The 26,355-nt window shown below is 46.7% G+C and overlaps 1 protein-coding gene across 2 annotated transcripts in view; it reads left to right on the plus strand.

The window, feature by feature from the left end:
- CCDC146 (coiled-coil domain containing 146) overlaps positions 1 to 26,355 on the plus strand; it is a 214,690-nt gene that overhangs the window by 101,641 nt on the left and 86,694 nt on the right. For both annotated transcript variants that reach the window (XM_069765128.1, XM_069765129.1), the window contains exon 3: positions 1,401 to 1,483. In XM_069765128.1, coding sequence (XP_069621229.1) covers positions 1,401 to 1,483 — 83 coding nt within the window. The remainder of the gene's footprint in view (positions 1 to 1,400; positions 1,484 to 26,355) is intronic.

Below are 26,355 nucleotides of genomic sequence, written 5' to 3' on the forward strand. Positions count from 1 at the left end.
ATTTAAATCCTGACAATCTGTATATTACCTGTATAAGCAGGGTTCAGAGAGGGAATGTCCATGTGGACGCGTTGAATGGCCCATGTGTTTCGGTTTCCATAATTGTTCTCTTGTGTCTACAAGACTGGGGAGGTATCCTCCACTCCTTGTGGGTCATTTGCACAAAAGCTGTTCCATTCAACGTGTCCACATGAATATTCCCTCTCTGAACCCTGCTTATACAGGTACTATACAGATGATCAGGTTTTAAATACATCAGATAGGGATTACATACATCAGTTAGGACTGCTCTATATGGGTATACCTTGACGTTGGGTGGAGCAGCTTAGTATACATTTTTTTGCAAAAAAAGTATCAACCAAATACTCTGTTTTTTCCATCTTTTTACTAGCACTTGCTTATTACTGTGATTTTTTTTACAACAGAGTGTTTTTGGTCTTACTGTGCTCTTTTGTGTCTTTAAGGCTATGTGCCCACGTTGTGGATGCGTGTGCGGATTTTTCCCACACCTTTTTTTGTAAAATCTGCAGATTTCCAGCGTTTTTTGTGCGGATTTCACCTGCATTTTAACACATGTGGATTCCTATTGAGGAGCAGATGTAAAGCGCTGAGGAATCCGCACAAAGAATTGACATGCTGCAGAAAATAAACCACAGCGTTTCCGCGCTGTATTTTCCGCAGCATGTGCACTGTGGATTTTGTTTTCCATAGGTTTACATGGTACTGTACAACGCATGGAAAACTGCTGTGAATGCGCAGGGCCAAATCCGCATAGTGCGCACAGACCCTTAACCTTCATTGTGACCGTGGACTAGCCAGGGTTTTATTATGAATGTTTTTTCTCTTTTTCATCCTTCTCCATTTTTCAAGCCATGAAGCATTAGAACTTTTACACCTTTTATTTCCATTTTCACGTTCATTGATTTGACAAATTTCAGCCATGTGAGAGAAAAATATAGGAACTTTCCAATTTTAGGTGTTTAGTCTCTTTTTGCCAGTGCTGTATTAAAATAATGAAATCAGAGTGTATTTATCCTCCTCTGGTCCAGGGCTGGCTGTCCACCGCTTCTCCTTGATTTCTGTGTTGTGGATGCAGTGGTGACATTACCACTGCAGGCAATCACTGATCTTAGCGGCTTGGATGTCTACCTTGGCAGAGCCGATCAGCTCTGTGATTTGTTGCATCGGTGATGTGCACTGTAGGCATAACGTCACCGCTGCAGCTAAACCACAGAGACGGTGGCGGAGCGCTAGAGGAGGAGTGTCATCTGATTTCCATATTTTACCACATTGTTGGCCAAAAGAGGAAAAACACCTAAAAGTGGAAAACTGTGATCGGTTACGTGCGTACAACTATTTATGTATTTTTAAAAACTGAAAAATATCCTGTTTTTTTACAGTTGCTGTCATCTGGTAAAATCCCTGGAACCAGAGTAGCTGAGCTGAAGGCAAAGTATACCTTGCTGTATGAGACACTGAAAAGGTACTGTGGTTTTCATTTCATCATCCCTCACTTGTCACAGACTTGGAGCTTGCCTAGGACTAGAAAAGAAGTCTGCCATTTTTCTTTTCTGTTTATTCACTGTATCTGGTATTACACTTCATAGCTATTTAAATTAAGTGCAATACCACAGACAGCCTACGGACAGAGGTGGCGCTGTTTCTAGAAATAGATTGTTTCTTTTTTTTCTAGTCCTGGACAACCCCTTTAAGAAAAGTAAAGCCTAAGCAGTGTCCCAATTAGAGCAGTTTGCTATGTGATGCTTAACAGCAAATGAAAAGCTTGTTTATAGCAAACATATCTACAGTATTAAAAGGAAGCTGCCATTAGAATCCTGCTGTCCGAACATCAGGAAACAGACACTGCGTGATTGCAGCTGGTATGTTTTGGACTCTATGCTCATGGATTAAACGTTTTTGGTCTAATCAAAAGACCTCCATCAGAAACAGTTATTGGATTACTGAAATACATATGTAAAAATACAAAGAATTATTGTTAAGATAGGTAACATGATGCACAGTCTCAATACAGGCATATTATAATATACTTGAGAAAATCAAATACATCACTAGAGAAGTGACAAACAACGACTGTGGCGGACTAGGTGGATCCGGCCTGGTGTTCCGTGAGTCGTGAGCCTCGTTCAGGTGATGCTACGGACTGTGAACGTGTATAGGAAAGGAATATAATCAGGTGATGACCTCAAGTCCCAGCTAAGGACTAACAAAGTGCGCTAAGAAATGACCACCCCCATTTAAAATTGAAGGATACTGCGAATGAGGTGACCTCCCAATATGCGGGGTCAAGGGGCTAGGGTGCGAGATGAAGTGCCGGTGGTCACATCGGAGCACTATATAGAGATAAGAATAACACTCTACATAGAGATGGCATTGTGAGGGAATACTATACCATGTGAGGGAAGGTCAGTGCTCAGTGCGTGGGGTGCAATTAATGGTTCTGAAAAGGAAGAAACATGAAACAGTTAAAAACAAGACAAAAACAGGTCAATGTACAATGTAAACACAATAAAAACGTACACAGTATTTTACAAAAAAGCTGATACATCATAGTCCCTATTCAATCCCTTTGGTTCTAGGGTTTGTAAGGTATAGATCCAATATGCTTCCCTTTTCTGGAGCATTTTGGTGCGGTTTTGGCCCCTTCTAGGGATGTCTACCTGTTCAAGAACCTGGAACTGGAGTTGGGCGATATTATGATTTTTCGCGGAAAAATGGAATGGAAGGGGGAGGTGCGTCTTATTACATCGGATCGTAGACTTATGTTGGGCCACCCTATCCCTCACCGTTTGTGTGGTCTCCCCCACATAGGCCAAGCCGCAAGGGCATTTGATAAGATAGACCACAAATGTCGACTCGCAGGTATAGAAGCCCTTAATGGGAATAGCCTTACCCGTCTGTGGGTGAAAAACAGAGGGACCCTTTTGTACATTACTGCACTGTAGACGATTTAGGCAGGGGAATGTGCCTCGTCTCTGAGTTTGAAGAAAAACCTGCTTGGGAACCAGGGTACCTGGGCCAACATCTGCCTTTACTAACCTATCCTTGAGGTTCCTAGCTCGCTTGAAACATGACAGGAATGGCAATTTGAACTCTGCAATGTTAGGGTAGCTTTTGGTTAGGATATTCCAGTGCCTCCGAATGGTCGACTGTACTAGGCCAGAAAAAGGGTGAAAAGTAGAGACAAATGGGATTCTTTTGGGATTGTCCTTGGGTTTACTACTTGACATGATGCGTTTAGCCTCCGTCAGTATCCCCTGAGGGTACCCCCTGTCAGCAAATTTGTGTTCCATCTCGATGAGTTCTTAATGGAGGGTGGGTGGCAACTGGTGAAGAATAGGAGGCCATTGCGATCTGTAGGTTTAGTGTATAAATCGATCGCCAAGTGACCCCCCCTCTCCTTATAAATCAAAGTATCCAAAAAGCTAATCCTGTGTGTGTCATGTTGTATGGAGAATTTTAATTCAGGCCAGATACCATTGATATGTTGGTCAAAAGGCAGGAGCGATTCAATTGGACCGTCCCAGATGCAGAATATATCGTCGATATATCTCCGCCAAACCTTGCAGTGACTCATAAATAGAGGATGATTATACACAAAATCTTGTTCGAAAATCGCCATGTACGCTATGGCGTAAGGGGGCGCTACGTTCGCGCCCATCGCGGTGCCTTGTTGTTGGGCATAGAAGGTGTCCTGGAACAAGAAATAATTTTCTTTGAGTACCAGGCCCAATAGGTCGGCACAGAGATGACGGATTTTGATGTCTACTTTGTTGTCATGTAAGAGTCTATCGGTAGCTGCTAAGCCTTTCTCGTGGACTATCGATGTATAAAGGCTGTTAACATCCCAGGTTATCAAGAGGGAAGAAGGGGATATGGGGCCCAAAGACTTAATGACCTGAATGAAATCATTAGTATCCAATAAGAAAGAGCGGGTAGTTTTAACTAGCGGCGTGATAATTTTTTTCCAATACCATTGATAAAGGTGACAAGACCGAATCGGTCAGGGACACAATAGGCCGGCCAGGTGGTTTGACTAGTCTTTTGTCTATTTTAGGCAGGACATAAAATATAGGAGTAATAGGCTCCCTTTTAATGAGAAAATCTCTCATTTTACTATCAGTGGTGCCTGCTTGGAAGTGGAAGTCTACGACGGGTGCAATTTTTTTGACCAATAGGTTCAGAGGGTTATGTGGTATTATTTTGTACACTGTGGTGTCCCCCAGTTGTCTAAACACCTCCTCAAGATAGTCAGACCTATCCATAACCACCGTCGCCCCGCCCTTATCTGCTGGTTTGATAATCAAGGATTTATCCGATGAAAGTTGCTCCAATGAAAGTCTCTCTGAGTGTGTGAGATTGGTATGGAACTGGAACTTCCCCCGGTCCATCTCCCGAGTCAATGTGTGGATGTCCCTCTCGACAAGGGAAACGAAGGTTTCCACTGGTGGATTGGATCGTGGTGGCATGTAGGAGCTAGGAGTCCGTAACCCCAAATCACGGAGTTCAAGTAAAGCCTTGTCCTGCCTGGAAGAACTTAGTACGGCAGGTTGTTCTGAGAAGTGTACACGCAATCTAATGTTGCGATAGAACCTCTGCACGTCCATGTTGAGTTCAAACGAATTGAACTTATACATAGGGCAAAAAGATAGACCCTTCTGGAGTACAGCCAGTTGATGTGTGTCCAGGTTTTTGGAAGAGATGTTAACTACCAGCGGGAGGTCCTTACCTGTGAGCGTGTTGCCATCTGATTTCTGGGTTCCCCGGCGGCATTGGCCCCCCCGCCTCGTTTTCCCTTTGGACGGCCGCGGTTGTTCCCTAAAAAAGAATGGGAGGAAGAAGAATTTGAGGTGCCGGGCCAGCTGTCGATGGAACCAGAAGAGCTTAGCGAGCTGTGGCGCCTGGTGGAATGCCGAGTATCTCGCCATTGGTAAACTCGGTTCTGTAGGTAGTCCTCGGTGTCTCTCAGAAATTTGGATCTTTTCCTCTTTTCCAATTCTAATCTGTGTGATCGTAATAATTCCTGATTCTTTGACTTGAGTTCCTGGAATTCTTCTTGAGGCAGGGTACTGGTCAGCTGGCTCTCGATCGCGTTGATTTGGGCATTCACCGTCTCCAGGTTCTTTTGAAGGTAGGAAAGGGTTAAAGTCATAAGGTCTGCTGAACATTTGTTTAGAATGTGTTCGAACTTCGTGCAGTAGTCTTTATCCTCCCTGAAGAAGGTCGGTTGTAAGGGGACCCGCAATCCCCGTGGGATTCTCTGGACACGGAGGTATTCAGCTATTGTAATGATGTGCAATTCTAAGTTAACTGCTCTTCTAGACTCGCGTTCCAAGTCGCGATTCTTGAGTTCTTTAGCAGGAATCTGAAGAAAGTCCCTGGGCGCGGTAACTTTGGAAAGAATTTCCGCCGCCTCTGTTGCGTTGAAGGAGAAGGTCTCACTCGACATCATCCAAGGTGCTCGTGGAAGGATTGAGCATGTAGCAATATTAAGCACGGCACTCTTGGCTTCTTGGAGGTGCGCAAGTTAGGTTTCCAACCCATCAAATCAAAGCAATAAAATACTTGGCACTCAGGAGATCTTTTTGCATGATCAGAAGTGAACAATTCGTTTATTTAGTGCATCCAGCTCAAACATTAAACGTTTTCGGTCTAATCAAAAGACCTTCATCAGAAACAGTTATTGGATTACTGAAATACATATGTAAAAATACAAAGAATTATTGTTAAGATAGGTAACATGATGCACAGTCTCAATACAGGCATATTATAATATACTTGAGAAAATCAAATACATCACTAGAGAAGTGACAAACAACGACTGTGGCGGACTAGGTGGATCCGGCCTGGTGTTCCGTGAGTCGTGAGCCTCGTTCAGGTGATGCTACGGACTGTGAACATGTATAGGAAAGGAATATAATCAGGTGATGACCTCAAGTCCCAGCTAAGGACTAACAAAGTGGGCTAAGAAATGACCACCCCCACTTAAAAATGAAGGATACTGCGAATGAGGTGACCTCCCAATATGCGGGGTCAAGGGGCTAGGGTGCGAGATGAAGTGCCTATAACACAGAAACAAAAAACATGAGCACATAAAAAGACCATAAAAAACCACATCAAAAATGCCATATAACAGGTATCGTGTAGGGCGACTAGGCGTGAAGCCCGGATGGGCGTGCTATATGATGAGACTAGTCCAGGTGTGTGACCACCAGGAGCCTGTATGAAAGGGAACTAGATCTACGGATGCAGTAGCACAGTGTAGTACAAACCAGAGACAATGGCCAGGATAGGCGAGAAATAAACTGAACTAAGCTGAAGAAAACCAAACTAGAGGTAAGGAGCCCCCCCCGAGATCCCCAACTGAATACCTGGAAGCCACGAAGAGTGAATGTGGGCCCACAGGGGTGCCAACAATCGGCAACGTCCGGGACAAGAGGGCGCTTAAGTAAAATAAGGTACAAGGTATAATAAAAAGTAAGACACAGGATGAGTGGCCTAAGGCAGGAGGGTACCCTATAGAGCTGCGGCGGTTACCTTAAAGAGTCTGGAAATGCGGGAGCAGAGCGCTGTAGAAGGGCGAGAAGCTCGCAATGGCAGAAGCGCTGAGGACAAAGAAAGCAGTAAATGGGTAACTAGGCCGAAGAGAGTGTCAGAAGGCAAAGGGATAAGGAGAAGGAGGGGAGGGGAGGGCAGAGAGAATGGGAAAGCGTCGCAAAGAAAGGGCGCTGCTGTACCTGAATCCTCCAAGGGCACCGGCGCCGTACAGCTGGAGTCGCGTACTCCCGGGACTGCTGACTGGCAGCGGCACTTCCGGGTTTAAGTGCCCGCCGCCTGGAGGTCAGCTGACGCAGGTTTTTCTTCAAACTCAGAGACGAGGCACATTCCCCTGCCTAAATTGTCTACAGTGCAGTAATGTACAAAAGGGTCCCTCTGTTTTTCACCCACAGACGGGTAAGGCTATTCCCATTAAGGGCTTCTATACCTGCGAGTCGACATTTGTGGTCTATCTTATCAAATGCCCTTGCGGCTTGGCCTATGTGGGGGAGACCACACAAACGGTGAGGGATAGGGTGGCCCAACATAAGTCTACGATCCGATGTAATAAGACGCACCTCCCCCTTCCATTCCATTTTTCCACGAAAAATCATAATATCGCCCAACTCCGGTTCCAGGTTCTTGAACAGGTAGACATCCCTAGAAGGGGCCAAAACCGCACCAAAATGCTCCAGAAAAGGGAAGCATATTGGATCTATACCTTACAAACCCTAGAACCAAAGGGATTGAATAGGGACTATGATGTATCAGCTTTTTTGTAAAATACTGTGTACGTTTTTATTGTGTTTACATTGTACATTGACCTGTTTTTGTCTTGTTTTTAACTGTTTCATGTTTCTTCCTTTTCAGAACCGTTAATTGCACCCCACGCACTGAGCACTGGCCTTCCCTCACATGGTATAGTATTCCCTCACAATGCCATCTCTATGTAGAGTGTTATTCTTATCTCTATATAGTGCTCCGATGTGACCACCGTCTTATGGACCTGTTTCTCTCCTTGACCTTCTGTACCACCACGCAGTTTGCCTGTAGTACCAACCCCAGCACTCTGCTACTATCCGGCGCCTTGCCTGATATCCCCTGCGCTGCGACCCTGGCATTATACGGCCTCTTATCTTTTAGTCTCTTTTGTTTGGTACTCTATTCCTCTGCGCAGGCGCCGCCTCTCCCCGGCTCCCCTCCCCGGTCTTTCCCCCTGCTCCACGCATGCGCGGTCCCTCCGGTCATGTGACCTGGTGACGCGGCGCGTCAGCTGACCTCCAGGCGGCGGGCACTTAAACCCGGAAGTGCCGCTGCCAGTCAGCAGTCCCGGGAGTACGCGACTCCAGCTGTACGGCGCCGGTGCCCTTGGAGGATTCAGGTACAGCAGCGCCTTTTCTTTGCGACGCTTTCCCATTCTCTCTGCCCTCCCCTCCTTCTCCTTATCCCTTTGCCTTCTGACACTCCCTTCGGCCTAGTTACCTATTTACTGCTTTCTTTGTCCTCAGCGCTTCTGCCATTGCGAGCTTCTCGCCCTTCTACAGCGCTCTGCTCCCGCATTTCCAGACTCTTTAAGGTAACCGCCGCAGCTCTATAGGGTACCCTCCTGCCTTAGGCCACTCATCCTGTGTCTTACTTTTTATTATACCTTGTACCTTATTTTACTTAGGCGCCCTCTTCTCCCGGACTTTGCCGATTGTTGGCACCCCTGTGGGCCCACATTCACTCTTCGTGGCTTCCAGGTATTCAGTTGGGGATCTCGGGGGGGGCTCCTTACCTCTAGTTTGGTTTTCTTCAGCTTAGTTCAGTTTATTTCTCGCCTATCCTGGCCATTGTCTCTGGTTTGTACTACACTGTGCTACTACATCCGTAGATCTAGTTCCCTTTCATACAGGCTCCTGGTGGTCACACACCTGGACTAGTCTCATCATATAGCACGCCCATCCGGGCTTCACGCCTAGTCGCCCTACACGATACCTGTTATATGGCATTTTTGATGTGGTTTTTTATGGTCTTTTTATGTGCTCATGTTTTTTGTTTCTGTGTTATAGGCACTTCATCTCGCACCCTAGCCCCTTGACCCCGCATATTGGGAGGTCACCTCATTCGCAGTATCCTTCATTTTTAAGTGGGGGTGGTCATTTCTTAGCCCACTTTGTTAGTCCTTAGCTGGGACTTGAGGTCATCACCTGATTATATTCTTTTCCTATACACGTTCACAGTCCGTAGCATCACCTGAACGAGGCTCACGACTCACGGAACACCAGGCCGGATCCACCTAGTCCGCCACAGTCGTTGTTTGTCACTTCTCTAGTGATGTATTTGATTTTCTCAAGTATATTATAATATGCCTGTATTGAGACTGTGCATCATGTTACCTATCTTAACAATAATTCTTTGTATTTTTACATATGTATTTCAGTAATCCAATAACTGTTTCTGATGAAGGTCTTTTGATTAGACCGAAAACGTTTAATGTTTGAGCTGGATGCACTAAATAAACGAATTGTTCACTTCTGATCATGCAAAAAGATCTCCTGAGTGCCAAGTATTTTATTGCTTTGATTTGATGGGTTGGAAACCTAACTTGCGCACCTCCAAGAAGCCAAGAGTGCCGTGCTTAATATTGCTGTATGCTCATGGAGCTCCTGAGGAGTCTTAGAGGGGATCAGCTGAAAAGTAGGTCAATAAATACTTAAGGCTCTGCCCGTTCATTTCTATTACAAACTACTTTGCTGTTTATACGTTCAGCCTTTTGATCATTTGTCTTGCGCCACTTTCCCCACCTAATAAATATATAAATTAATTAGCCCCTGTACTCTTTTCCCCCAATTCAATACTAGTCACTGCATACTCAACTCCCCCCACTATGTACCTCCCTCTCCCCGATTCATGATATTTACATGTCCCTTCCGCCACAATTCATTGTCATGTCTTCTCTCTCTCCAACCCCCATCCTCTAATCATTCTCACCTTCTCTCCCCCACTTTCTATACATCATTTACTCTCCCCCAACCTCAATTCATCATTATTTTTTGCTCTACCCCAATTCATCATCATTTGTTGTCCTCCTCCCTCAATTCATCATTTACTGTCCTCCATCCACCAGTCTCAATACATCATTATTTACTCCCCCACCCTCAAAATTCATCATTATTTGCTCTCCCTCAAGTCATCATTTGCTCTCCCCACCCCCCAACTTCAAATCATCACTTGTTCTCCCCACCCCTCCACTGTCGATTCATTATTTGCCATCCCCCACTCTCAATTCATCATTTGCTCTCCCCGTCTCCCACCCTCCATTCATGATTTGCAGTCCTTCACCCTCAAGTCATCATTTTTTTTTGCTCTACCCCAATTCATCATCATTTGTTGTCCTCCTCCCTCAATTCATCATTTACTGTCCTCCATCCACCAGTCTCAATACATCATTATTTACTCCCCCACCCTCAAAATTCATCATTATTTGCTCTCCCTCAAGTCATCATTTGCTCTCCCCACCCCCCAACTTCAAATAATCACTTGTTCTCCCCACCCCTCCACTGTCGATTCATTATTTGCCATCCCCCACTCTCAATTCATCATTTGCTCTCCCCGTCTCCCACCCTCCATTCATGATTTGCAGTCCTTCACCCTCAAGTCATCATTTGCAGGAACGCTTGGTTAAGTTGATATTTCCAATGTATGGGGGTGTCAAAAGATAGAGTTTTCCTTTTTCTAGATGCCCTATGCAGCAAGAGACACTGGTATTAATTTCTTGTATTCATTAGTAGAGTCGATACTCGTGTACTAATCATGCTATAGCGACCCCTCCATTGCAGTGAGTTGCCTTGTCCCACCTACTTCATCATTTGCACCCCCCACTTCATCATGTGCAGTCCCCCTCCCCCTGCTCACTTCATCATTTGCAGTCCTCCTCCTCTTCCTCACTTCATAATTTGCAGTCCCCCTTCCTCACTCACTTCATATGCAGGCCTCCTCCCCCGCTCACTTCAGTATTTTCAGTCCCCCCACCCCTCCCTCACTTTATCATGTGTAGTCCCTCTGCCCCACTCACTTAATCGTTTGCAGTCCCCCCCACTCACTTCATCATTTGCAGTCCCTCACACTCACTTCATAATTTGCAGTCCCCCACACTCACTTTATCATTTGCAGTCCCCCACACTCACTTTATCATTTGCAGTCCCCTCCCCAGGCACTTCATAATTTTCAGTTCTCTCCCTCACTTCATCATTTGTAATCCCTCACCCTTCATAAATTGCAGTCCCTCACACTCACTTCATCATTGGCAGACCCCTCCCCACTCACTTCATAATTTGTAGTCCTCCCCCCTCACTTCATCATTTGCAGTCCCATCTCCTCCCACTCACTTCATCATTTGCAGTCCCCCCACTTACTTCATTTGCATTCCCCCATTCACTTCATCATTTGCAGTCCCTCCCCCCACTCATTTCATCATTTGTAGTCCCCTCCCACTCACTTCATCATTTGCAGTCCCCCTCCCCCAACTACATCATGTGCAGTTCCCCTCCCCAATACTTCATCATGTGCAGTTCCCATCCCACCCACTTCATCATTTGTAGTCTCTATCCCCCTTCATCATGTGCAGTCCCTCTCCACTCACTTCATCTTTTGCAGTCCTCCCCCCAACTTTATCATGTGCAGTCTCCACCCCTCACTTCATCATTTGCAGTCCCCCTCTCACTTCATAATTTGCAGTCCACCCCCTCTTCATCATTTGCAGTCCCCCCTCTCTCCACCATTTGCAGTTCCCCCTCTCTCCACTCAATTCATCATTTGTAGTCCCTCCCCCTACTCACTTTATCATTTGCAGTCCCCCCACTCACTTCATCCTTTGCAGTCCCCTTCACAATGCACTGATCTTCATTTCACGATGAGGCCTATTGAGCAGAAGCACAAGAGGCGGGGCCCAGTCCCCTCTCTGTACTGCTGCTCACCGGGCCCCATACATCAGTAAGGGCAGTAATGAACTGATTGCTGCCCTGTGTGGAAGCTGCAGAAACAGAAGAGGTACATGTCTATGGCACTCCCATTAAGATCAGTCTGGAGAGCTAAGCCCACAGGTGGCCAGTTCTTCTACTTATCTTCTCCTATGTTCATCTGCTGTTGGTCTCTTTGGGTTTCTGAAATGGGCTCTTGCACCACTATCTATCAGGCATTAAAGCATATTCAGTAACATGTAAATGACTGTATTCCAAAACCCCTTTGAGCCCTGTCAGAATAGAATAGAAAATAATTAATATTTAAAGAGGACCTGTCAACAAGTCATAAGTGACCAATTTTTGCTCTTATTTTATTCCTTCTACTCTCCTTAACTATTCTGAAGTATTCTGTTTTCTTTCTTTCTTTTTTAAATCTGCCATATGGTTCCATATGGGCCCACTTTATTTGCTGCTAGTTTTTATGGTGTTTACCAAGAAGAGAGTTTACTTAGGCTCTCCTGCATAATAACCCTGTTATCAATGCCTCCTTGGTAAAGATCACAAAAAAACACTAAATAAAAAGGCCCATATCTCTGGAATTGTGGGGGATTTAAGAAAAAAAAAACTAAAGAAAAAAACCAAAACGGAATTATTTGGGGAGCAGCAGGAATAAAATAAGAGAAGAAACTGCCCACATTTCCCCTCTTTATTGCTGAGAAGCAGTTTTGTGTTAGTAGATAATACAGGGTTTGTTTCTTCATATCTTATAACAATATGTTTTTCCTTTAAGGATGTGGTTTTCTGGTATTCTTGCGGTGTTAGGTGTGTCTTCCTTCTTTGATATCTTTTATTCTGTGAACATGCTTGTACACTTTTCTCTGTCCTCCTTCTGCCTATCACCAAAATAGTTTGTTTTCATCTAAACAATTTCATAAAAAGGAACATATTCAGAAATAACATTGTTATTGTATAGCAACCATATATTCTTCTTTACCTTTATTTACATGTTGAAATAATAGTAATCTCAATTGTGTATGTATGTGTGTGTATATATATATATATACAGTACATATGTTTTACAGTGGCATGGAAAAGTTTGGGCACCCCTGGTCAAAATGACTGTTCTTGTGAACAGATCAGCAAGTTAAAGATGAAATGATCTCTAAAAGGCCTCAAGTTAAAAATGACACATTTCCTTTGTATTTCAGACAATCAAACAAATATTGTCATTTTTTACATTTTAAGAATTACAAAAAGGAAAATCGGCTGATGCAAAGGTTTGGGCACCCTGTATGGTTACAGCATTACTTTTGCAAGTATCACAGCTTGTAAATGTTTTTTGTAGTCAGCCAAGAGTCTTTCAATTCTTACTTGAGGGATTTTCATCCATTCTTCCTTGGAAAATTCTTCCAGTTCTGGGAGATTCCTGGGTCATCTTGCATGCAATGCTATTTTGAGGTCCAAACGTAATAGTAGCAAATATTGATTTTTATTAACAATCCAAACATTAAAACAATCGATAAAACTGGAGATGACAACACAAACTGTACAGAAATTAAAAAAACACTGTGCAGGAGTTTGATCAGGAATGGATTCTGGATGCTGTGCACTATATCCTATTAGATACGTATTTTTGTGGATAGTCTGCCATGTGGGTATATATAGAGAACATAAAAACACAACTGTTATTACTTGTAAATCACCGTCTGGATAGTGCTCCTGGCCTCAATTATTGCAAGGTTGCAGTATACATAAGGTGACCACTTTGGATAGTGATGACCAAGCAACTCTTGTGGAAATAAAACACAAAAAATGCTATGTGTTTATTGAACAACCGAGAACACTTGGTGTCATGCTGGAAGGTGCTGGGGCTTACCCCTGGCGTGTACTGCACACAAGATGGTCAGGGTGTATTCAAATATAGCTTTTATACAGTGTATTATGATTTTGTGTTTCTACATTCTCTACTGTAGAGTTTCCAGTTTTATCAATTGTTTTAATGTTTGGATTGGTAAAAAAAATCAACATTTGTTACTATTAGGGTAAGTTTTGCTCTTGGAGGATTTTTTTCTATACATTAGTTTTCTCCTCCATGTTATCAGTTATTATTATTATTATTTATTTATATAACACCATTAATTCCATGGTGCTGTACATGAGAAGGGGTTACATCAAAATACAAATATCACTTACAGTAAACAAAACTAACATTGACAGACTGGTACAGAGGGAAGAGGACCCTTTATTCAGGATTATGGGGAAGGAGACAGTAGGGTGAGGGTTGCAGTAGCTCCGATGGTGTTGAGCTGGCCGTGTGGTCATTACAGGCTGTAAGCTTCTTTGAAGAGGTAGGTTTTCAGGTTTCTTTTGAAGGTTCCAAATGTGGTGGATAACCGGACGTATTGGGGCACAGAATTCCAGAGTATGGGGGATACTCGGGAGAAGTCTTGGAGGCGATTGGGTGAGGAATGAATAAGCGTGGAGGAGAGAAGGAGGTCTTGGGAGGACTGGAGATTATGTGAGGGAAGATATTGAGAGACTAGTTTGGAAACATATGGAGGAGAAAGGTTATGGATGTCTTTGTAGGTCAGCGTTAGTAGTTTAAACTAGATACACTGGGAAATTTGGAGCCAGTGAAGGGGTTTGCAAAGAGGGGAAGCAGGAGTGTAGTGAGGAGAGAGATTAATTAGTCGGGCAGCAGAGTTAAGGACGGACTGGAGGGGTGCGATAGTGTTAGAAGGTAGGCCACAGAGGAGGATGTTGCAGTAGTCGAGGTGAGAGATGATTGGGGCATGCACAAGCATTTTGGTAGAGTGAGGGTTGAGGAAAGGATGGATTCTGGAAATATTTTTGAGCTGGAGGCGACAGGAGGTGGCGAGAGCTTGGATGTGCGGTTTGAAGGACAGGGCAGAGTCAAGGGTGACTCCGAGGCAGCGGATTTTGGGGACAGGGGAAAGTGTGATTTCATTTATTTTGATAGATAGATCTGGTAGGGATGATATGCGAGAAGGAGGAAAGATAATTAGTTCAGATTTGTCCACATTGAGCGTGAGGAAGCGAGAGGAGAAGAAGGAGGATATGGCTGATAGGCACTCTGGGATTCTGGAGAGCAGAGAGGTGACATCTGGGCGAGAGAGGTAGATCTGAGTGTCATCAGCATATAGATGGTATTGGAAGCCATAGGACCTTATGAGTTGTCCTAGGCCGATAGTATAAATTGAGAAGAGTAAGGGCCCAAGGACAGAGCCTTGAGGGATACCAACAGAGGGGGCGAGATGAAGAGGTAGTATGGGAGTAGGAAACGCTAAATGTGCGGTTGGTAAGGTATGGGGAGATCCAAGATAGGGCAAGGTCTTTGACACCAAAGGAAGAGAGGATCTGTAGTAGGAGGCAGCGGTCAACTGTGCGGAAGGCAGAGGACAGGTCTAGAAGGAGGAGTATAGAGAATTGTCTGTTAGCTTTGGCTGTAAGTAAGTCGTTAGTAATTTTGGTCAGGGCAGCCTCAGTGGAATGGTGGGGACGGAAGCCAGATTGTAGGTTGTCGAAGAGAGAGTTAGATGAAAAGTGAGAGGAAAGTTCAGTATGGACGTGCTACTCAAGGAGTTTCGATGCAAATGGGAGCAAAGATATGGGGCGATAGCTGGACATAGCGCTTGGGTCAAGGGATGGCTTTTTGAGGATAGGTGTGATTGTGGCATGTTTGAAAGCAATGGGGAAGGTACCAGAATTTAATGATAGATTGAAGAGATGGGTTAGGGATGGGATTATTGTGGTTGTGAGGTTGGGGAGGAGGTGGGATGGGGTCAAGTGCACAAGTGGTGAGGTGTTATTTGGAGAGAAGATGAGCAAGCTCCCCTTCATTGATTTTGGAGAGGGAAGTTATGGAGTTTGGGCATTGGTATGTTATACAAAGGGGTTGTGGTGGTTTGACAACAAAGACTTGCCTTGTTTGGTCTATCTTATTTTTGTAGTGCGTGGCAAAGTCCTCGGCAACAATTAGGGAACTCGGAGGGAGCAGTGGTGGGCGGAGGAGGGAGTTAAAAGTGTTGAACAACTGTTTGGGGTTGTGAGATAAGGAAGATACAAGGGTTGTGAAGTAGGCCTGTTTAGCAGAGGTGAGAGCTGATTTGAATGCGAGTGTTGCTTGCTTGAGTGCAGTGAAATCATCTTGCGAAAGCGTTTTCGTCCAACGCCATTCTGCAGTTCTGGATACTTTCCAAAGCTTTTAAGTGATGTTATTGTGCCAGGGAAGTCTATTGGTTTGTTGCACTCTGCTGTGCATGGCAGGGGTGACCGTAGCTGATGCAAGAGTGGCACTGTAGAAAGCAGTGGCAGTGTCTGTGTCGTGGAGTGAGGATATGGATGTTAGTAGTAGGATAGAGTCAGAGAGTGTGTGGGTGTCTAGGTGTGCGAGGTTCCTGCGTGGGTTCGCATGTTGCAGGACATGGGTGACAGGTGAGGAGGACAGGGATGAGAAAGTGAGTAGATGGTGGTCAGATAGAGGGAAAGGGGAGGTTGTGAAGTTAGATAGGGAGCATTAATGGGTGAAGACCAGGTCTAATGTTTGTCCGTCTGTGTGGGTGGCTGAGGAGGACCACTGAGTAAGTCCAAAGGATGAAGTAAGGAACAGGAGTTTGGAGGCTGCTGACTGGTGGGTGTCAATGGGGATGTTGAAGTCACCCATGGGAATGTCAGCAGACAGAAAGTGAAGAAGCCAGGTGGAGAATTGGTCAATAAAGGCAGTGGTTGGGCCCAGAGGTCGGTATATGACTGCCATTTGGAGATTGTAGGGAGAGTAGATGCAGACAGCGTGGACTTCAAAAGAAGGGAGGATAAGGGAGGGTAGAGGTGGGATTGGGTTAGGATGGGTTGGGCTAGGGCACAATATGCTCCTATTTTGAGGTCTAGCCACAGATTTTTAATGATGTTCAATCGATTGTAAGGCCCTTATAAAGGCTTCAGCTTGCGCCTTTTGAGGTAGTCTATTGTGGATTTTAATGTGTGTATAGGATCATTATTATTCATTTCTAGAAGCCATCCTCTTTTCAACTTGAGCTTTTTTACAGGTAGTGTTATGTCAACAAAAATTTGTTGAAATTTCATTGAATACATTCTTCCCTCTACCCGTGAAATGTTCCCCGTGCCATTGGCTTCAACACAACCCCAAAGCATGATTAATCTACCCCCATGCTTGGCGAGATATTCTTTTCCTGAAATTCTGTGCCCTTTTTTATCCACACATACGTTTGATCATTGTGGCCAAATACCGTATATACTCGAGTATAAGCCGAGATTTTCAGCCCATATTTTTGGGCTGAAAGTCCCCCTCTCGGCTTATACTCGAGTCATATACCCGGGGGTCGGCAGGTGAGGGGGAGCGGGGGCTGTGTAGTTATATTTACCTGCTCCTGTTGCGGTCCCTGCAGTCCCTGGCTTCCCCGGCACTGCAGATGCTTCCTGTACTGAGTGGTCACATGGCACCGCTCATTACAGAAATGAATAGGCGGCTCCACCTCCCATAGGGGAGGAGCCGCATATTCATTACTGTAAATGATCGGTAACTGTGACCGCTGAATTACAGGAAGAAGCTGCAGCGTCGGGGAAGCCAGGGACTGCAGGGACCGCGCCGGAGCAGGTAAGGGGAGCGCAGCGCTGCGCGATATTTACCTGCTCCTCGCTCTGGTGCGTCCCCATCTGCAGCGTCCTCTAGCAGTGACGCTCAGGTTAGAGGGCGCGGTGACGTAGTCAGTGCGCGCCCTCTGCTGAGCGTCAGTGCTGGAGACGGAGCCGCACGAGCAGCAGGTAAATATTGAAAGCGCTGGCATCCTGAGCAAGAGAGGTGAGTATGTGATTTTTTTTTTATTACAGCACCAGCAGCAGCATTCTATATGGCACAGCATTATATGGAGCAACTATGGGGCAATAATCAACGGTGCAGAGCAATATATATGGGGCACAGCATTATATATGGAGCATCTATGGGGCCATAATCAACGGTACAGAACATTCTATATGGCACAGCTTTATGTGGAGCATCTATGGGGCCATAATCAACGGTGCAGAGCATTCTATATGGGGCACAGCATTATATATGGAGCACCTATGGGGCCATAATCAACGGTGCAGAACATTCTATATGGCACAGCTTTATGTGGAGCATCTATGGGCCATAATGAACGGTGCAGAACATTCTATATGGCCCAGCTTTACATGGAGCATCTATGGGGCCATAATCAATGGTGCAGAGCAATATACCGTATATGGGGCACAGCTTTATAAGGAGCATCTATGGGGCCATAATCAATGGTGCAGAGCAATATACCGTATATGGGGCACAGCTTTATAAGGAGCATCTATGGGGCCATAATCAATGGTGCAGAGCAATATACCGTACTAGCTATTGAACCCGTTCTACGCCCGGGTGGCGAGCATTTATATTGGTATATTGTCTCCATCATGGTATGTGCTGCTCCATCCTGCGTCCCCATCCTGTCATGCGCTGCTCCATCCTGCGTCCCCATCCCGTCATGTGCTGCTCCATCCTGCGTCCCCATCCTGTCATGCGCTGCTCCATCCTGCGTCCCCATCCTGTCATGTGCTGCTCCATCCTGCGTTCCCTTTCCTGTCATGCGCTGCTCCCATCCTGCGTCCCCATCCTGTCATGCGCTGCTCCCATCCTGCGTCCCCATCCTGTGATGCGCTGCTCCCATCCTGTGATGCGCTGCTCCCATCCTGCGTCCCCATCCTGTCATGCGCTGCTCCATCCTGCGTCCCCATCCTGTCATGCGCTGCTCCATCATGCGTCCCCATCCTGTCATGCGCTGCTCCATCCTGCGTCCCCATCCTTATGTGCTGCTGCATCCTGCGTCCCCATCCTTATGTGCTGCTGCATCCTGCGTCCCCATCCTTATGTGCTGCTGCATCCTGCGTCCCCATCCTTATGTGCTGCTCCATCCTGCGTCCCCATCCTTATGTGCTGCTCCCATCCTGCGTCCCCATCCTTATGTGCTGCTCCATCCTGCGTCCCCATCCTTATGTGCTGCTGCATCCTGCGTCCCCATCCTTATGTGCTGCTGCATCCTGCGTCCCCATCCTTATGTGCTGCTGCATCCTGCGTCCCCATCCTTATGTGCTGCTGCATCCTGCGTCCCCATCCTTATGTGCTGCTCCATCCTGCGTCCCCATCCTTATGTACTGCTGCATCCTGCGTCCCCATCTGTTATGTTTGCTAATGACAGGTGTTATGAAGGCAATCCAGAAACACAGTGTGCTTAGCGATCAGAGCGCACACAGAGATCTGACAAATACCCAAAAATACAAGAACGAGCTCTGAGACGTGGAAACTCTGTAGACTGCACACCTGATCCTATCCTAAACACAACTAAAAGCGGCTGTGGATTGCGCCTAACAACTACCTAGGCAACTCGGCACAGCCTAAGAAACTAGCTAGCCTGAAGATAGAAAAATAGGCCTGACTTGCCCCAGAGAAATTCCCCAAAGGAAAAGGCAGCCCCCCACATATAATGACTGTGAGTGAGATGAAAAGACAAAACGTAGGGATGAAATAGATTCAGCAAAGTGGGGCCCGATATTCTAGGACAGAGCGAGGACAGTAAAGCGAACTTTGCAGTCTACAAAAAACCCTAAAGCAAAACCACGCAAAGGGGGCAAAAAAAACCCACCGTGCCGAACTAACGGCACGGCGGTACACCCTTTGCGTCTCAGAGCTTCCAGCAAAACAAAAGACAAGCTGGACAGAAAAAAAGCAACAAAAAAGCAAAAAGCACTTAGCTATACAGAGCAGCAGGTCACAGGAACAATCAGGAGAAGCTCAGATCCAACACTGAAACATTGACAAGGAGCAAGGATAGCAGCATCAGGCGGAGTTAAGTAATGAAGCAGTTAACGAGCTCACCAGAACACCTGAGGGAGGAAGCTCAGAAGCTGCAGTACCACTTGTGACCACAGGAGTGAATTCAGCCACAGAATTCACAACAGTACCCCCCCCCCCCCTTGAGGAGGGGTCACCGAACCCTCACCAGAGCCCCTAGGCCGACCAGGATGAGCCGCATGAAAGGCACGAACAAGATCGGAACCATGAACATCAGAGGCAAAAACCCAGGAATTATCTTCCTGAGCATAACCCTTCCATTTAACCAGATACTGGAGTTTCCGTCTAGAAACACGAGAATCCAAAATCTTCTCCACAATATACTCCAATTCCCCCTCCACCAAAACCGGGGCAGGAGGCTCAACAGATGGAACCATAGGTGCCACGTATCTCCACAACAACGACCTATGGAATACATTATGTATGGAAAAGGAGTCTGGGAGGGTCAGACGAAAAGACACAGGATTGAGAACCTCAGAAATCCTATACGGACCAATAAAACGAGGTTTAAATTTAGGAGAGGAAACCTTCATAGGAATATGACGAGAAGATAACCAAACCAGATCCCCAACACGAAGTCGGGGACCCACACGGCGTCTGCGATTAGCGAAAAGTTGAGCTTTCTCCTGGGACAAGATCAAATTGTCCACTACCTGAGTCCAGATCTGCTGCAACCTATCCACCACAGAATCCACACCAGGACAGTCCGAAGACTCAACCTGTCCTGAAGAGAAACGAGGATGGAACCCAGAATTGCAAAAAAATGGAGAAACCAAGGTAGCCGAGCTGGCCCGATTATTAAGGGCGAACTCAGCCAACGGCAAAAAGGACACCCAATCATCCTGGTCTGCAGAAACAAAACATCTCAGATATGTTTCCAAGGTCTGATTGGTTCGTTCGGTCTGGCCATTAGTCTGAGGATGGAAAGCTGAGGAAAAGGATAGGTCAATGCCCATCCTACCACAAAAGGCTCACCAAAACCTTGAAACAAACTGGGAACCTCTGTCAGAAACAATATTCTCAGGAATGCCATGCAACCGAACCACATGCTGAAAGAACAAAGGTACCAAATCAGAGGAGGAAGGCAATTTAGCCAAGGGCACCAGATGGACCATTTTAGAAAAGCGATCACAAACCACCCAAATGACTGACATCTTTTGAGAAAGGGGAAGGTCAGAAATGAAATCCATCGAAATATGTGTCCAAGGCCTCTTTGGGACCGGCAAGGGCAAAAGCAACCCACTGGCACGAGAACAGCAGGGCTTAGCCCTAGCACAAATCCCACAGGACTGCACAAAAGTACGTACATCCCGTGACAGAGATGGCCACCAGAAGGATCTAGCCACTAACTCTCTGGTACCAAAGATTCCAGGATGACCAGCCAACACCGAACAATGAAGTTCAGAGATAAGTTTATTAGTCCACCTATCAGGGACGAACAGTTTCTCTGCTGGACAACGATCAGGTTTATTCGCCTGAAATTTTTGCAGCACCCGCCGCAAATCAGGGGAGATGGCAGACACAATGACTCCTTCCTTGAGGATACCCGCTGGCTCAGATAAACCCGGAGAGTCGGGCACAAAACTCCTAGACAGAGCATCCGCCTTCACATTTTTAGAGCCCGGAAGGTACGAAATCACAAAGTCGAAGCGGGCAAAAAATAACGACCAACGGGCCTGTCTAGGATTCAAGCGCTTGGCAGACTCGAGATAAGTCAAGTTCTTATGATCAGTCAATACCACCACGCGATGCTTAGCTCCTTCAAGCCAATGACGCCACTCCTCGAATGCCCACTTCATGGCCAGCAACTCTCGATTGCCCACATCATAATTACGCTCAGCGGGCGAAAACTTCCTGGAAAAGAAAGCACATGGTTTCATCACTGAGCAATCAGAACCTCTCTGTGACAAAACCGCCCCTGCTCCAATCTCAGAAGCATCAACCTCGACCTGGAACGGAAGAGAAACATCTGGCTGACACAACACAGGGGCAGAACAAAAACGACGCTTCAACTCCTGAAACGCTTCCACAGCAGCAGAAGACCAATTAACCAAATCAGCACCCTTCTTGGTCAAATCGGTCAATGGTTTGGCAATGCTAGAAAAATTACAGATGAAGCGACGATAAAAATTAGCAAAGCCCAGGAACTTTTGCAGACTTTTCAGAGATGTCGGCTGAATCCAATCCTGGATGGCTTGGACCTTAACTGGATCCATCTCGATAGTAGAAGGGGTAAAGATAAACCCCAAAAATGAAACTTTCTGCACACCGAAGAGACACTTTGATCCCTTCACAAACAAAGAGTTAGCACGCAGGACCTGAAAAACCATTCTGACCTGCTTCACATGAGACTCCCAATCATCTGAGAAGATCAAAATGTCATCCAAGTAAACAATCAGGAATTTAGCCAGATACTCACGGAAGATGTCATGCATAAAAGACTGAAACACAGATGGAGCATTGGCAAGTCCGAACGGCATCACTAGATACTCAAAATGACCCTCGGGCGTATTGAATGCAGTTTTCCATTCATCTCCTTGCCTGATTCTCACCAGATTATACGCACCACGAAGATCTATCTTAGTGAACCAACTAGCCCCCTTAATCCGAGCAAACAAGTCAGATAACAATGGCAAGGGATACTGAAATTTAACAGTGATCTTATTAAGAAGGCGGTAATCAATACACGGTCTCAGCGAACCATCCTTCTTGGCTACAAAGAAGAACCCTGCTCCCAGTGGTGATGACGATGGGCGAATATGTCCCTTCTCCAGGGATTCCTTCACATAACTGCGCATAGCGGCGTGTTCGGGCACGGATAAATTAAATAATCGACCTTTAGGGAATTTACTACCAGGAATCAAATTGATAGCACAATCACAATCCCTATGCGGAGGTAGAGCATCGGACTTGGACTCTTCAAATACATCCTGATAATCAGACAAGAACTCTGGGACCTCAGAAGGGGTGGATGACGAAATCGACAAAAATGGAACATCACCATGTACCCCCTGACAACCCCAGCTGGATACCGACATGGAATTCCAATCCAATACTGGATTATGGGTTTGTAGCCATGGCAACCCCAACACGACCACATCATGCAGATTATGCAACACCAGAAAGCGAATAACTTCCTGATGTGCAGGAGCCATGCACATGGTCAGCTGGGCCCAGTATTGAGGTTTATTCTTGGCCAAAGGTGTAGCATCAATTCCTCTCAATGGAATAGGACACCGCAAAGGCTCCAAGAAAAACCCACAACGTTTAGCATAATCCAAATCCATCAGATTCAGGGCAGCGCCCGAATCCACAAACGCCATGACAGAAAACGACGACAAAGAGCATATCAAGGTAATGGACAGAAGGAATTTGGACTGTACAGTACCAATGACGGCAGACCTAGCGGACCGCTTAGTGCGCTTAGGACAATCAGAAATAGCATGAGTGGCATCACCACAGTAGAAACACAGACCATTCAGACGTCTGTATTCCTGCCGTTCAACTCTAGTCATAGTCCTATCGCACTGCATAGGCTCAGGTTTAACCTCAGGCAGTACCGCCAAATGGTGCACAGATTTACGCTCGCGCAAGCGTCGACCGATCTGAATGGCCAAAGACAAAGACTCATTCAAACCAGCAGGCATAGGAAATCCCACCATGACATCCTTAAGAGCCTCAGAGAGACCCTTTCTGAACAAAGCTGCCAGCGCAGATTCATTCCACTGAGTGAGTACTGACCATTTCCTAAATTTCTGACAATATACTTCTATATCATCCTGACCCTGGCACAAAGCCAGCAAATTTTTCTCAGCCTGATCCACTGAATTAGGCTCATCGTACAGCAATCCGAGCGCCAGGAAAAACGCATCGACACTACTCAATGCAGGGTCTCCTGGCGCAAGAGAAAATGCCCAGTCTTGAGGGTCGCCGCGCAAAAAAGAAATAATAATCAAAACCTGTTGAATAGGATTACCAGAAGAATGAGGTTTCAAGGCCAGAAATAGCTTACAATTATTTTTGAAACTTAGAAACTTAGTTCTATCTCCAAAAAACAAATCAGGAATAGGAATTCTTGGTTCTAACATAGATTTCTGATCAATAGTATCTTGAATTTTTTGTACATTTATAACGAGATTATCCATTGAAGAGCACAGACCCTGAATATCCATGTCCACACCTGTGTCCAGAATCACCCAAATGTCTAGGGGAAAAAAAAAAAGTGAACACAGAGCAGAAAAAAAAAAAAAATGATGTCAGAACTTTTTCTTTCCCTCTATTGAGAATCATTAGTTTTGGCTCCTTGTACTGTTATGTTTGCTAATGACAGGTGTTATGAAGGCAATCCAGAAACACAGTGTGCTTAGCGATCAGAGCGCACACAGAGATCTGACAAATACCCAAAAATACAAGAACGAGCTCTGAGACGTGGAAACTCTGTAGACTGCACACCTGATCCTATCCTAAACACAACTAAAAGCGGCTGTGGATTGCGCCTAACAACTACCTAGGCAACTCGGCACAGCCTAAGAAACTAGCTAGCCTGAAGATAGAAAAATAGGCCTGACTTGCCCCAGAGAAATTCCCCAAAGGAAAAGGCAGCCCCCCACATATAATGACTGTGAGTAAGATGAAAAGACAAAACGTAGGGATGAAATAGATTCAGCAAAGTGGGGCCCGATATTCTAGGACAGAGCGAGGACAGTAAAGCGAACTTTGCAGTCTACAAAAAACCCTAAAGCAAAACCACGCAAAGGGGGCAAAAAAAACCCACCGTGCCGAACTAACGGCACGGCGGTACACCCTTTGCGTCTCAGAGCTTCCAGCAAAACAAAAGACAAGCTGGACAGAAAAAAAGCAACAAAAAAGCAAAAAGCACTTAGCTATACAGAGCAGCAGGTCACAGGAACAATCAGGAGAAGCTCAGATCCAACACTGAAACATTGACAAGGAGCAAGGATAGCAGCATCAGGCGGAGTTAAGTAATGAAGCAGTTAACGAGCTCACCAGAACACCTGAGGGAGGAAGCTCAGAAGCTGCAGTACCACTTGTGACCACAGGAGTGAATTCAGCCACAGAATTCACAACACCCATCCTTATGTGCTGCTGCATCCTGCGTCCCCATCCTTATGTTCATGCTGCATCCTGCGTCCCCATCCTTATGTGCTGCTGCATCCTGCGTCCCCATCCTTATGTGCTGCTGCATCCTGCGTCCCCATCCTTATGTGCTGCTCCCATCCTGCGTCCCCATCCTTATGTTCATGCTGCATCCTGCGTCCCCATCCTTATGTGCTGCTGCATCCTGCGTCCCCATCCTTATGTGCTGCTCCCATCCTGCGTCCCCATCCTTATGTTCATGCTGCATCCTGCGTCCCCATCCTTATGTGCTGCTGCATCCTGCGTCCCCATCCTTATGTTCATGCTGCATCCTGCGTCCCCATCCTTATGTTCATGCTGCATCCTGCGTCCCCATCCTTATGTTCATGCTGCATCCTGCGTCCCCATCCTTATGTGCTGCTCCATCCTGCGTCCCCATCCTTATGTGCTGCTCCATCCTGCGTCCCCATCCTTATGTGCTGCTCCCATCCTGCGTCCCCATCCTTATGTGCTGCTCCATCCTGCGTCCCCATCCTTATGTGCTGCTCCATCCTGCGTCCCCATCCTTATGTGCTGCTCCCATCCTGCGTCCCCATCCTTATGTTCATGCTGCATCCTGCGTCCCCATCCTGTTATGTGCTGCTCCATCCTGCGTCCCCATCCTTATGTGCTGCTCCATCCTGCGTCCCCATCCTTATGTGCTGCTCCATCCTGCGTCCCCATCCTTATGTGCTGCTGCATCCTGCGTCTCCATCCTTATGTGCTGCTCCATCCTGCGTCCCCATCCTTATGTGCTGCTCCATCCTGCGTCCCCATCCTTATGTGCTGCTCCATCCTGCTTCCCCATCCTTATGTGCTGCTCCATCCTGCGTCCCCATCCTTATGTGCTGCTCCATCCTGCGTCCCCATCCTTATGTGCTGCTCCATCCTGCGTCCCCATCCTTATGTGCTGCTCCATCCTGCGTCCCCATCCTTATGTGCTGCTCCATCCTGCGTCCCCATCCTTATGTGCTGCTCCATCCTGCGTCCCCATCCTTATGTGCTGCTCCATCCTGCGTCCCCATCCTTATGTGCTGCTCCATCCTGCGTCCCCATCCTTATGTGCTGCTCCATCCTGCGTCCCCATCCTTATGTGCTGCTCCATCCTGCGTCCCCATCCTTATGTGCTGCTCCATCCTGCGTCCCCATCCTTATGTGCTGCTCCATCCTGCGTCCCCATCCTTATGTGCTGCTCCATCCTGTGTCCCCATCCTTATGTGCTGCTCCATCCTGCGTCCCCATCCTTATGTGCTGCTCCATCCAGTGTCCCCATCCTTATGTGCTGCTCCATCCTGCGTCCCCATCCTTATGTGCTGCTCCATCCTGCGTCCCCATCCTTATGTGCTGCTCCATCCTGTGTCCCCATCCTTATGTGCTGCTCCATCCTGCGTCCCCATACTGCCTCTGACCCGCTCGGCGCCGAGTGCTGGGGGGCCTGAGCAGGCGGGGACACCGGCGCGCTGTGGGGGTCAGGTGCCGGTATCGCCGCCAGCTCAGGCCCCCCCAGCACTTACTATACTCACCTGTCCGACGTTCCATCGCTGAGCGCCGCCATCTTCCCGGTCTCCTGGCTGTGACTGTTCAGTCAGAGGGCGGCGCCGGCGCGCATTAAGCGCGTCATCGCGCCCTCTGAACTGAAGGCCACAGACCGAAGACCGGGAAGATGGCGCCGCTCAGCGATGGAACGGGGACAGGTGAATATAGGCCGATACTCACCCTCCTGGCGGTCCCTGCTTCTGCGGTGGAGATCGCGGTGTGTGTTCAGTGTGAACGCACACCGCGATCTCCCGGGAGCGTCGCTCTGTGAGGCCCAGACTGCGCCGGCGCTTG

The sequence above is a fragment of the Ranitomeya imitator genome, chromosome 4 (assembly GCF_032444005.1).
Source record: "Ranitomeya imitator isolate aRanImi1 chromosome 4, aRanImi1.pri, whole genome shotgun sequence".
Lineage (NCBI taxonomy): Eukaryota > Metazoa > Chordata > Amphibia > Anura > Dendrobatidae > Ranitomeya > Ranitomeya imitator.